The sequence below is a fragment of the Trachypithecus francoisi genome, unplaced genomic scaffold, assembly GCF_009764315.1.
Source record: "Trachypithecus francoisi isolate TF-2019V2 unplaced genomic scaffold, Tfra_2.0 Lachesis_group11, whole genome shotgun sequence".
In the NCBI taxonomy this organism is placed as follows: Eukaryota; Metazoa; Chordata; class Mammalia; order Primates; family Cercopithecidae; genus Trachypithecus; species Trachypithecus francoisi.
In genome coordinates this window covers 85714134-85727432 of record NW_022681456.1, presented here as the reverse complement: position 1 = coordinate 85727432, position 13299 = coordinate 85714134, and the positions used below count along the sequence as shown (strand labels likewise).

The following is a 13299-nucleotide window of genomic DNA, read 5'->3' as shown; positions in this document are numbered from 1 at the left end:
CGAGACTGGGTATAGATCTATAGCCCCACAGGAGTGCAATGGTGCAATCATGGCTCACTGCAGCCTTCAACTGCTGGGCTCAAACAATCCTCCCTCCTCAGCCTCCCTAGTAGCTGGGACTATACACTACCGTGCCTGGCTAATTTGTGTGTGCAGAGATGAGGTCTCACTTTGTTGCTCAGGGTGGGCTTGAACTCCTGGCCTCAAGCAATCCTCCCACCTCAGCCTCCCAAAGTGCTGGGAAGTAGGTAGTATTTTCTAAAGGAATGAATGAAAAGCAGGGGAGTGCTTCAAACCACACCAGAATTCCTGAACTGTTGGCATCTTCCTAAACTGTCAGCAACTTCTGCAAAGATTTCCGATTTCATAGTTTTTTCAGGAGAGGTATACATACTGTTTGTAAAATTAGCTACTTTATTTTAGAAAATTGGAGAAGAAACGACTCCAGTGACTTTTCAGAAGTATCATTATTTATTTTTTTCCTTTTAAAGCTTTCAAACTATATCTATTACTAACTTTGTGTAGTAAGTATGGAGTACTTTAGCATAAAAGTTATTTTCAGTGTGTAATTTACAAGAGTTATCTTGTAAATGTGGTCTTATTATGTCTCAGGATGAGTATTCACTATCAATTTTTCCAGGCACTACCAAGAATGTTTTTTTCTTCAAAGTTTTTCTTCCAGATACAATGCTATGTCTTTACTAACATGTCAGGCTTTTCAAAGAACCACGTATACAATTATGAATCATGTTGATAATGCTTGCAAGATAAGCAGCACATGCGTACATGCTGCCATCATCTGTTAGTGCTGTAATTTTTTGTGTACAAGTTACTCTTCCAGGTATTCATGTAACAATATAGAGTGAGGGTTTTTTTCTTCCCTTTGACTACAACATACTTCATACTACTGGGTTTACTGATCAACAAATCTTGGGTCTTTCCAATGGACTCAGTTCCCATAAGATCTTGCACAATAAGAAAACATACTAATATCAAAACTGAAACAAAACTGTAAACATATCAATAAAATTACAGTTATAGACTAAGGACTAGGCTGGGCGCAGTGGCTCACGCCTGTAATCCCAGCACTTTGGGAGGCCGAGGTGGGCAGATCACCTGACGTCAAGAGTTCAAGACCAGCCTGGCCAACACAGTGAAACCCTGTCTCTACTAAAAATACAAAAATTAGCTGGGCATAGTGGTGGGCGCCTGTAATTCCAGCAACTCAGGAGGCTGAGGCAGGAGAATCGCTTGAACTCGGGAAGCAGAGGTTGCAGTGAGCCAAGATCACACCACTGTACTCTCCGGCCTGGGTGACAGAGCTAGACTCCGTCTCAAAAACAAACAAACAAAGAAACAAAAAGACTAAGGACTAATTTGAGGACAGTACACATAAACAATCAAATAAGTGTTTTACCATTAACATTTATTGAGGGGATGGATAAATACAGATTGAGAAACATACTTGACAGCAAGATATCAAACTGATAGCCAGACTATAAAATGTATACATCCTTTTTAAATTTTTTGAATTTTTTACAAACAGCCCTTACTATAATGGTCACTTACATCCTATCATTCACATAACAGCAGTAGATATTCCAGGGGTAGCATCCAGAGCTGAGGTGCCCCAAGGAAGACAGAGGCAATGGCAGAATAATATGCTGAGAAAGGACTCTTAAGAGCAATACAAAGAGAACAGACAAAAATCTCACCACAAAATTGTACCTGAGTGACATAGATTGGTAAAGTGTTTTACTTTTTTTTTTTTTTTTTGCTCTTTGGTCTGACAAGAAAACAGTTTTAGGTGTGTGAAGTAGGGTGGGGGAAAAGGTCAGTTTCAAATTCAGTAACATATGGTAACACTAAGTTAGGCTGCTGCATTCTTTTCTTTGGGTACTTAAGCCAGCCAGCACTTCCACTTTGTAACCAATTACATTATGATCAATCAACAACTAATCAGTTAGTTCCTCAGCTTCAGCTGAGGAGTTCCTGATTACCTGATGAAGGACATACTTGCTCTGGCTTCAATTAGCATGCTGTCAAGCATCCCTCTCCATGCTTAACATGGCAACACAAGAGTCCTCCTCTTTTTTTCATTAGCCATGAATACACACTCATCAAGGGGAAGAGTAGACACTGCTTTTAGTAAACGTCCTTTTTCTTTACCTCCCTTTTCCAATGCCAAGTTCATATGAAAAACTTTAGAAACATTAAAATGGAGAACTCTCCCACTCAAAAAATAAGTCTCATTCCAGACTACTCTTGATCAGGCAGGATTACTGTACTGTGCTTGTTTGAAACTCACATCCACGGAGGGATAAAAAGACAAAATAAAACCTGACAGTGTGATACAATATGAAAATCTCCTAAACCATCAGGAGCAAACACTCAGTTAAAAGCTGGGTGTTAACAAGCAGCAACTCAAGAAACTTGGGGAGGTATCAAAGTCACTGAAAGCTTACTGGAACCTCGGAGGGCTATTTCTCATCATTTGATGAGTTGCATAGACTGCTTAAATTCTCCCAAGACCAAAAGAATAAAATTTGTATTCCAACTTCAAGATGTTCTAGATTCTCTCTTTTCCTAGTATTAGTATCAAAATAACTCATAAACAAAAAAAATTGTAAATGTTAATCAGTTCCCAAAATAACGGAAACACAGATATGTTTAAAATCCAACCATACTGGGATGGACAGGGCCCCTCTACAATTGCCTTTACCTAGAAAGCCATGTATGTGGAGGAGTATGCATTTCAATATGGAGAATTAAGTAGCAGAGGTTTAAGATAACTTAGCATTGATGTCACCATGATTTTATTTCCATATCCTAATCCATTGCTGTTTGCAACTGGAGATTTAAAACTTTTCTGTCAACACTGGTAAAGCCAATAATACTGAACTATGTAATATACACTAAATCAAAACACTAAAATCATTTTTAAAAAGGAAGAAGTTGAGGCTGTCTGATATGGACACACACTGATTCATGAATGGCAAGACTAGACTAACACCTAAGTATTTTCTAAACTCAAAAGCATAACTGATACTTCAGAAGACCAATTTGGATCGATGCTTCACTACAGTTCAGCTAACAGCAACACAGGTATCTGATTAAAAGCCTTAAGGACAATCCACAGGTATTTGTTTTTGCCAACACCAGTCTAGCAAAATTTTAGAAATGAGATTTACAGAAGCTGAGGCTCCAGGCCTACTTATCACCATCACTTATTTTTGACAGTCTAGGTTAAATGAAGAAACGAAAAGCCATGTTTACCAGACTTTGGATGTATAAATCTCATTTCTCACCCTTTGAAGGTACAAGGATAGGAAAGACACATAGAGCTCAGAAACCACACAGCCCTTAAAAACCCTAAGTTTATGGAATTTGGACAATACACATGCTAGTTGACAGGCACATCTGTTAACCCAAAAACAAAGCAGCAGCTTCATGCAGAGCCCACAAGGAGCTTCATGACATATGCATAGGTCTAAAAACAGACATTGTATGTATCTTAAGACAGTACCAGGAGGTATTAACACAGAAAGGTCTCTAAACTGACCTATGTCAGCAATGATCTACTAGTGCAAAGGCCAGACTACACAGCACAAAGCAACTCTTAGGCTCTAGTAAGCACTTTTTTCTAGTTCACTCCTGACAAAGTTCTAAGGAACTTTACTACAGTATGGCCACGGAGAACTGCTATGAGGCCAAATGATTATGTGCCTCTGTAGTAAAGGAGTGCATGTGACTAGAAAATATGTGACACTTGATGAGAGTAACTAAAAGCTGGAAAAGACATTTTTCAAAATCAAACCAGTGATCAATTCCACAAAGATACAGATGCAGATTAAACGGCACATTCCCTTTTGGAAACAGACTCCACCAAACAAAATCTAAATAAATAGAAGCACTAAATGTACTAAACCACAACTATGTATCTACCAATTATCTAACACAACACAGAAAATATCAAGGGGAAAGAGGAAAATGTCACCTATAAAGTGAAGTGACACTCCAAGTCAAGAAGTATTAATGATTTACAGGTCGACAGAGAGCTCCTCATTTTATACCCAGCAATGGCAGGAACTCTAGACAGTTCAAATATGCAAGATGCAGGGTACTAACCCACCGCCAGTTAACGTTTACTCCTGCCTACAAATTCCTTTCTATATTAGGCCAGTACGTCATCAATTCCAACAGCCACAATTTTCTTCCCAACCTGTTCCTGGCAAGTAGCAGCACAAGTACAACTCCTGTCTCCCTATGACTTCCAAATGAAAAATAATTCAACCTCTCCCTAAAAAATGCTTGGCATGAAGGAAGCTGCAATCAAATCACAAAGACAAACTCAAATTGCACCATCCTTTCCAGAGCAAAAAAATGCAATGAAGATCAAAGAATATCCCATTAAAAGATCTCTGGCTAGGTAGTTTTTAGTACTTAGACAGCTAACTTATAATTCTTTCTAGCCAAGATTTTCTGAAAGATTTCTTTATCAAAAATGTTCACTCCTAATATTTGGGATAATCAAGCCTCCATAACAACAGGACTCTTGACCTATTTTTATAAAGGACTCAGAAATCTTAAGAACCTCAATCAAGAATCTAAAGCTACCAAAGATGAACAATCTAAACATAATAGTATCCATTGGCTAGGCTTTGCTCATTCTCATGGCACCAGTACTGTTAAATTCACAAGCTCCAAACTCAAGTCATATAGGCTGCAAAAACTTGAGGATGCAGCTGTTTCCCTTCAGATATACAGATAAAAGCATGTCTTACATGTATAATGTAATTTTTAAAACAATGTTCTAAAACTTCCAAATCACAATTTCATTGTTTTTAGTATCCTCTAGCTTCTCCCATATGGTTTGGGCTTTCACAGGCAGGATATACATAGCACATTCCCCATCTCTTACAGACCTTAAGACTGCTCTCATTTGAACTTTCCCAAAGCCTCACTTGAAAAAAAGACACACCCAATTCTGTAGGGCAGAAGCTGGCCTTGCTCACCTACCCTCCTTCCTCAACCCCATCTCTGTTTTGCACAAAAACAAAAAAGCGGGTAAAAAGGAAGTTCTCATAATGAAGTTAAAAGTCAGGGTATTGGCTGTACTTGCCCAAACTATAAATTAGAGGGCTACTACTTAATTGTAACATAAAGAAAGGGAAAAAAACCATGTCAAATACATGCCTCTTCCTTTATGTTCTCAAGGCCAACCATGTTTTTCTCTAGTAGACTGTTGGAAAATGAAAATGGTAAGGAACAGGGAGGGAAAGATAAAACATGATTTTTAAACACACACACTTAAAAACACACATACCCACACTTACATACACATTTAAAAGTCTGAACACTTGGAGTGGCCTGAGCCTATTTCAGAACTCCTAGCCAAAAACCTACCCTCCCACCCACCCTCACACATTCCCACCCTCCAATCCCACCCACCAGGAGTCACTGCTATGTATCACATACACACAGCAAAATCCCTATCCCCTTCCCGATCATATAAAAAAACTAAACAGATAACTTACTTTCTTTAAATTATTTTTTTTAAGTCTATTAAAAGATTTTGACGTTTAAATACTTCCTCTCTTCTGATATATTAAACACCAAAAGGATTCACAATTGTCTGATACAACAAACCCTCCATTTTTTGGCTCTGGCAAGAAGAGGGAAGATATCAACTCCAATCAACCTAATTAGATGGTGGAGAGGCCAAGAATTCAGAAAGTGTCCTTAATCCTTCACAGCTTCAACACCTAATACCAGTAAAAACTGTAAGAAAATAGTTAAATGCATGAGACAGCAGATATAATAGCCAACGCCTTCTACCACCCTCCTAACTATGTCTCAATATCAATTTATTCCCTAGTCCAAGAAGGATGACATATTTCGTAAGTAATTTTCTTAGTTCAAAAAAAAAAGAAAAAGTATGTGGTTTTTTAAAGAAGTTTTTTTCTCCTCTTCTTTTTCTTTTTTCACTTAGGAAGAGGTGGAAGTGGTGGTGGAGGTTCTGAGGGCAGAGGTGGTGGCGGCCGGGGTTTGTCTGTATTGCCGGATCTTGAGGAGATTCCACCAGCCCGAGGATTCAGATATTCGCTGTAAGGACGAACAAATTCAAATGCAGTGGGCTGAGTGGGCTGAACACCCTGGGCACTGAGCAGGGAGTGAAGCATATTCACAGTATCTTGATAGTCTATGGTCTGGGTCGTGTTGTGACCATTGGCCCCAGTGGGCCCTTTATCCAGTTTCGAATGAGGGACTCGAGTTTTACAGCTGGGCTGTGAAAAGGAAAGCCCACTTGTGTCTGAGCTATGCCCAGGCATCTGAGCCATTGTAGGAAGTGAAGGGAAGGAGAAATTTAGGGAAGAGGATTTAGTACTCTTGGCAATCTTGGCTGGATGATCAAACACGGCCCCTCCAGACTCTTCAGAGGGTCCCCTTTTACGAGCAGAACTGGAAGAGGAAAAAGAACTAGACAAGCTATAAGTTTTATGTGCTAAGTTGCTTGTCTGGCTACTATGTTTTGGATCACCTGGACGTTTGTTCCCAGTACCAACTGGAAGTTGGGAATGAGAGTGCTTGTGTGAGTGGTGATTATGATGATGATGATGATTAGATGGGTGAGTCTTGTGCTTTTCTTTGTACTCTCGGCTCTTTGTAACACTGTCCTCTACAGAATTGTGCTTATCAGCTGCAGCATGGACTTTTATGCGCATTTTTATCTCCTCTGGTTTTGAAGAGGCAGCTTTATCTCCACCTGCCACTGGGATTCTCATTTTGAAAGCTGTTTTGTCAGCCTTTTCCAGAAAAGGCCGCTCAGGGTTTTCTGAACCCTCTATGGGCATTTTTAGAATGACTGAAGAATGGCTATCATGATGAGAAAGGAGATTCTGGGCAGCATATGCATATTGTGACTTCACATTGGCTTCCATGTTCTCCAGTTGCCTCTTCTGGGCAGCCAACTCTTCTGCATGCTTTGCGCGGTATTCTTTCAGTGACACTTTAGCTGACGGCACACTCTTACTACTCTGCTTCTGAGAAATAAATGTATTTGAACCATCCTGTGGTAAGGAATGATCAACTCCTGTAAGTGCTAAATTCTCACTAGTCCGATGACCCTGAGTAGGTTCTAGTTTGAAAGAAGGTTGGGAGGATAGCCAACGCTTGCCCGGCAACATCTCCACACTGGTTAAGTTGCTGGATGACTCTTCAGAGACTGGGAGGGAAGGCACTGCACTTGTGGTAGAAGAGGTTGACATGCTCATTAAACCTGCAATGGTTGTGTCTGAAGAGCTCTGAGAAATCATATTGAGGATTGTCTGCTCTGAGGTCTTTTCATCTGTTCCTCGGTCATCTGCTTTTGTTTTCTTGGCAGCCTCGCATGCCTGGAATGAAGCAAATAGCATCTCTTTACTTAGGTAATTTACTAAATAAAAAACCATTGAGATGAGTAGATTGTACTTGCAGCAACACTGGAAGTTCTGGATAGGCCACAGGCAGGAAGCTATCCTAACATGAAATCCAATAAATATTACCATCAAGAGAAGATTTTAAAACCTTCAATTAAGAATCACAGCAATCTATCCAAATGTTACAAAGTAATAACAACAAAGAATCTATGCTTATCTAAAATTCATACATGAACATCCATGCCCTCTGCTTATGATTATAGTTAGTCCATAGCTGAATTCCAGAAATTTTGGTGAGGTTTTATGCTAAAGTAAAAGATGACTATGTGCTCTCAAGCCTATTTCTTTTTTGTTGTTGCTGCTGTTTTTTGTTTGTTTGTTTGAGACAGAGTCTCACTCTGTCACCAAGGCTGGAGTGCAGTGGCACAATCTCGGTTCACTGCAACCTCAACGTCCTGAGTTCAAGCGATTCTCCTGTCTCAGCCTCTCGAGTAGCTGGAACTACAGGCATGCATCACCATGCCTGGCTAATTTTTGTATTTTTAATAGAGACGAGGTTTCACCATGTTGGCCAGGCTGGTCTCAAACTCCTGACCTCAGCTGATCCGCCAGCCTTGGCCTACCAAAGTGCTGGGACTATAGGCGTGAGCCACCATGTCCGGCCTCTCAAGCCTACTTCTAATCTCAGGCTTCTAAGAGGCAAACTCACTCTGCCACTCACTCAACTCAGGAGAATGAAATTAACTTTATCTGTCTGGATTTATGAGAAAATAATGGAAACATCTGAAAACAAGCTTTATATCTAAACAAAAAAAGGAATGATTCCATTATTCCTAAGACTTTGACAAATATCTGAAATACAACTTTAGACTACAACCTATATAAAAACAAAATTCTAAAATCCATTTTATAAGTGGGTAATGTCAAAGACAAAATTATGATACCAGCTCTACCCTTGTAATTCCCTATTTTGCCTCTACCAGAAGCCAATACTCAGAGAAGCCATGACTCAGAGAAGCCATGTTTTTTCCCTACCAGTTTCCACACAGAAAATACTCAACCAGTGTTACTGCCCAAATGATCATATCACAAGAGTTACACAATGAAAAGCAAATCCTGCTATCCCAAAGAGACATTGGCTTCTACAATAGTATCCAAGGTATGAAGTGGAAGTCATGATGATTACTGTGTAACTATAAAAAGGGAAATTCCAAATCTAAGGTACATATTCAATACTGGTATATTCACTGTTGCAGTCAAAAGAAATTGATTTTGTCCACAAGCTGACAGTAATATTCTTACCCTCCAATTCCAAATGCGTTTGAGCCTGTTGGGAGTTTTCTCCAAAATCTGTAGAAACTCATGTGTCAGTTCTACAAATAAAACAGAACATTCAAGAAAGACTGAGAGAAACAGAAGTAATGAAACAAGAATAACCTCAACTACTAACTAACTATTTTCATCTGAATCAAGTCACCTTTGGCCAGCTATGTGACAGATCAACAGCAAGTGCTTTTCAAGGTCCCTTACTCTAAAACTTACCATCTAAAAGTTCCAAGGTCACAGTGGCGTCAACATACTCCCACCAGTGCTTCCCGTCAGTTGAGACTGGGATCTCCCAATTGGACCACTTGCAAGCCAGATGAATGCAGACACAGGCCACCACAGGAGGTGTGTACTGCAGGCTAAATGTGGTCAAATGCAGGCTGACATCAGAGGGAAGAAAACAGAGAGTGTCATGAGCTCTCAATTCTCAACCCAAAGCTAAAACTCTCCATTATTAAAAAAAAAAAAAAAAAAAAAAAAAAGGCTTAAAAATACATAGGAGAGTAAGAAGGGTAAGAAATATGCAATGCTCTGATCTAGCACTCAATATAATTTCCTATTAACCCACCTGTTCCGGTAACAACATTTTTCACTTCTTGAATACACATCACTTAATCTACACATTGACCAGAGCCAAAAAAAATGAAAAAAGTAAAAAGGCTGGGAATTCAAGTTCTTTAAAACATTGACTTCTGGGCCAGTATTCAAGCCTAGAAGTCAATATTTATTACCTATTATTCTGAGACTAAGCTCAGATCCTAAGGAAAATTGTAAGCTTTTTGGTCTGTGTAATCCACAAATCAAATACTTGAGAAAATATCTGGCCGGGCGCAGTGGCTCAAGCCTGTAATCCCAGCACTTTAGGAGGCTGAGACGGGCGGATCACGAGGTCAGGAGATCAAGACCATCCTGGCTAACACAGTGAAACCCTGTCTCTACTAAAAATACAAAAAACTAGCCAGGCAAGGTGGCAGGCGCCTGTAGTCCCAGCTACTTGGGAGGCTGAGGCAGGAGAATGGCTTAAACCCGGGAGGCGGAGCTTGCAGTGAGCTGAGATCCGGCCACTGCACTCCAGCCCAGGCGACAGAGCAAGACTCCGTCTCAAAAAACAAAAAAAAAACCAAAAAAAAACAAAAACAAAAACAAAAAAAACAAAAGAAAATATCTTAAAAATAATTTGTTTCTCACCAATCATAGTTCTGGTCTATTTAAAATAATGAATAGAAAACTACTCTCTCAAGTATAAATACGTTGGTTTATTTCAAAACTTTCTCGTAACAGGCTATAAAAATGAACTTCTTAGCTCTGACAGTTATTAGGGATATCTTTGGTTTCCATTAACTAACAATGTTGGGCAAGTCATTTGGTAATACAAGTTATGTACTAATCAGTTACTTTTTTTTAGACAGAGTCTCTCTGTCACCCAGGCTGCAGTGCAGTGGGGCAATCTCAGCTCACAGCAACCTCTGCCTCCTGGGTTCAAGCAATTCTAGTGCCTCAGCCTCCCAAGTAGCTGGTACTACATGCATGTGCCACCATGCCCTGCTAATTTTCGTATTTTTTAGTAAAGATGTGGTTTCACCATGTTGGCCAGGCTGGTCTCGAACTCCTAGAATCAAGTGATCCACCAGCTTTGGCCTCCCAATGTGCTGGGATTACAGGTGTGAGCCACTGCGCCCACAGTCTCATTTACTTTTCTTTAAAAGGGAAGAAGGAAAAGGACTGAAACGCTTTACATCCATAAGTGCCCGTTATGAGGGGGAAGAAAAAGGAATATTTTAAAATATAATTATTGGCCAGGTGCAGTGGCTTACCCCTGTAATCCCAGCACTCTGGAAAGTCAAGGCAGGCAGGAATACTTGAGGCCAGGAGTTTGAAACCAGCCTAGCCAACATAGCGAAACCCCATCTCTACTAAAAATACAAAAAAATTAGCCAGGCATTGTGGTGCCAGCCTGTAATTCCAGCTTACTCAAGAGGCTGAGGTAGGAGAATCAATTGAACCCGGGAGACAGAGGTTGCAGTGAGCCAAGATCACACCACTGCAGTCCAGCCTGGCAGACAGAGTAAGACTCTGTCTTTAAAAAAAAAAATATGGCCCGGCGCGGTGGCTCAAGCCTGTAATCCCAGCACTTTGGGAGGCCGAGACGGGTGGATCACGAGGTCAGGAGATCGAGACCATCCTGGCTAACACGGTGAAACCCCGTCTCTACTAAAAATACAAAAAAAAAACTAGCCGGGCGAGGTGGTGGGCGCCTGTAGTCCCAGCTACTCTGGAGGCTGAGGCAGGAGAATGGCGTAAACCCGGGAGGCGGAGCTTGCAGTGAGCTGAGATCCGGCCACTGCACTCCAGCCCGGGCGACAGAGCAAGACTCCGTCTCAAAAAAAAAAATCACACACACACACACACACACACACACACACACACAGGCTGGGCGCAGTGGCTCACGCCTGTAATCCCAGCACTTTGGGAGGCTGAGGCGAGCAGATCACCAGGTCAGGAAATCAAGACCATCCTGGCTAACACAGTAAAACCCCGTCTCTACTAAAAACACAAAAATTAGCCGGGCATGGTGGCGGGGTGCCTGTAGTCCCAGTTACTCGGGAGACTGAGGCAGGAGAATGTCGTGAACCTGGGAGGTGGAGCTTGCAGTGAGCTGAGATCCCAGCACTGCACTCCGGCCTGAGCAAGACTCCGTCTCAAAATATATATATATATATATATATATATAAATTATTACTATTATTGCAGAATCATCCAAATTAGATTTTCAGTCACTATCATGCAGAATTGAGTAGGTTATCAAAAAAATCAGTACTAAATAATTACATAACCTTAGAAAATTAAAAAGTAACATGGAAATTTAAAGTACAACATGAAAACTGTGCAGAAAAATCAATATTCACCAGAGAATTGTCTACAGCACACTGTATCAAACCCAAGTAAAGTCCTATACCAAAAATAGAAGAGAAAAAAAATAAAATATAAACCTGTTGGTTGCCATGAAGTAAGAAGTCTGTGCTAAGTCCTTGCTTGCTAAAGAAAAAAAAAAAGTCAGGGGTGGGGGAGGAAAAAACTTATTAGTTCCATTCATTCTCAACAAATATTTAGTAAGCATTTAGTATTTGCAAGGTACTGTGAATATAATGGCAAATGAGACAGCAGACATGGTCCCTGTAAACCTGATGTTTACATTCTGCCAAAGTAGACAGATCAATGATTTTATTTTAACATTAATAATTATGCTGCTTCCAGATCTAGGTACTCAAGCTTTATTCTGCACACCACATACCTGAGGTACTTGTTTAAAATGCAATTCTTGGACATGCTCCCTAAAATTTCATTAAATGTTTGGAGAAGGGTGCAAGCATTTTTTTAACAAGTAACCCAGAGATTCTGATGTAAGGATTCACCGAGAAACACTAAACTACAGGATGAACTAAGATGATCTAGAAAGAAGACCAGAATCTAGAAGACTTTGACATATTTCAGAAAAGTGACTTTTGCTGTTAAGAAAGTTTTTAATTAAGGCCAAGCGCAGTGGCTCACACCTGGAATCCCAGCACTTTGAGAGGCCGAGGCGGGTGGATCACCTGAGGTTGGGAGTTCACGACCAGCCTGACCAACATGGAGAAACCTTGTCTCTACTAAAAATACAAAATTAGCCGGGTGTGGTGGCACATGCCTGTAATCCCAGTTACTCGGGAGGCTGAGGCAGGAGAATTGCTTGAACCCGGGAGGCAGAGGTTGAGGTGAGCCGAGATTGTCCCACTGCACTCCAGCGTGGGCAACAAGAGCAAAACTCCGTCTCAAAAAAAAAAGTTTTTAATTGAGTAGCCTGTGATTTAATCCTCAAATCATCAAATAATGTAATATATTACAATGAAAAAATTTAACTTCTTCCAAAACAAACCATTCTGGGTGACAAAGCAAATTTTTATCTTCCTTAGGACACAGTCTTCTCAATATTAACATACATCCATCTCTAATCTTATCCTTGTTCAATATAACATTTTAATACTTTCAAATATAAAGAACTTGGGAAAATTTGGGGATTTTCACATGAAACACATATTAGTAAAATGTAAAATAAGACCAATTATCAGTTTGGCCTACAAAATCATAAAAGGACTTAAAGGCACAATAGTGTTCAGATATTCTTGATACTACTTAAACTAAATAAGAGAGTTTCTTTCAATTATACCTAATATTGTTAAATCAGAATTAAAAAGAAAAGTTCTCCAAGGGATTGTAAATCATGGAAAGTCCAAATAAATTCTATATGATTCTCTAGGGGGCCTTTAATCAACCCCAGAATTAAAATAAGATCATCCACTCCTCACGACTTTCTTAAAATTGCTGTTAAATAACTCTTCAAAACCTGCCCAACTTTGACAAACATTCTCAAGAGGTTAGCTCTCTTTAACTAGAGATCATCTAACATTACTTGTAAGAACCCAACAGAAAAACATCAAGTCAGAACAACTCATTGTGATTTAAGCCAAGCAGGCCTTTAAATTTGGCCAAAGCAGAACTGTTATGTATTGTCCGCCAC

At 40.0% G+C, this 13299-nt stretch overlaps 1 protein-coding gene across 2 annotated transcripts in view; it reads right to left on the bottom strand.

Moving 5' to 3' along the window:
• Nucleotides 1–1405: 1405 nt before the first annotated feature.
• CCNT1 (cyclin T1) overlaps nt 1406–13299 on the bottom strand; it is a 36699-nt gene continuing 24805 nt past the window's right edge. The window contains exons 6-9 of one of the 2 annotated variants that reach the window (XM_033222249.1): nt 11735–11780; nt 8961–9124; nt 8721–8791; nt 1406–7394 (exon numbers count right to left, since the gene is read on the bottom strand). In XM_033222249.1, the coding sequence (XP_033078140.1) occupies nt 5985–7394; nt 8721–8791; nt 8961–9124; nt 11735–11780 (1691 nt within the window). In that variant the 3' untranslated portion in view covers nt 1406–5984. The remainder of the gene's footprint in view (nt 7395–8720; nt 8792–8960; nt 9125–11734; nt 11781–13299) is intronic. The other variant, XR_004439929.1, reaches the window with a different exon arrangement.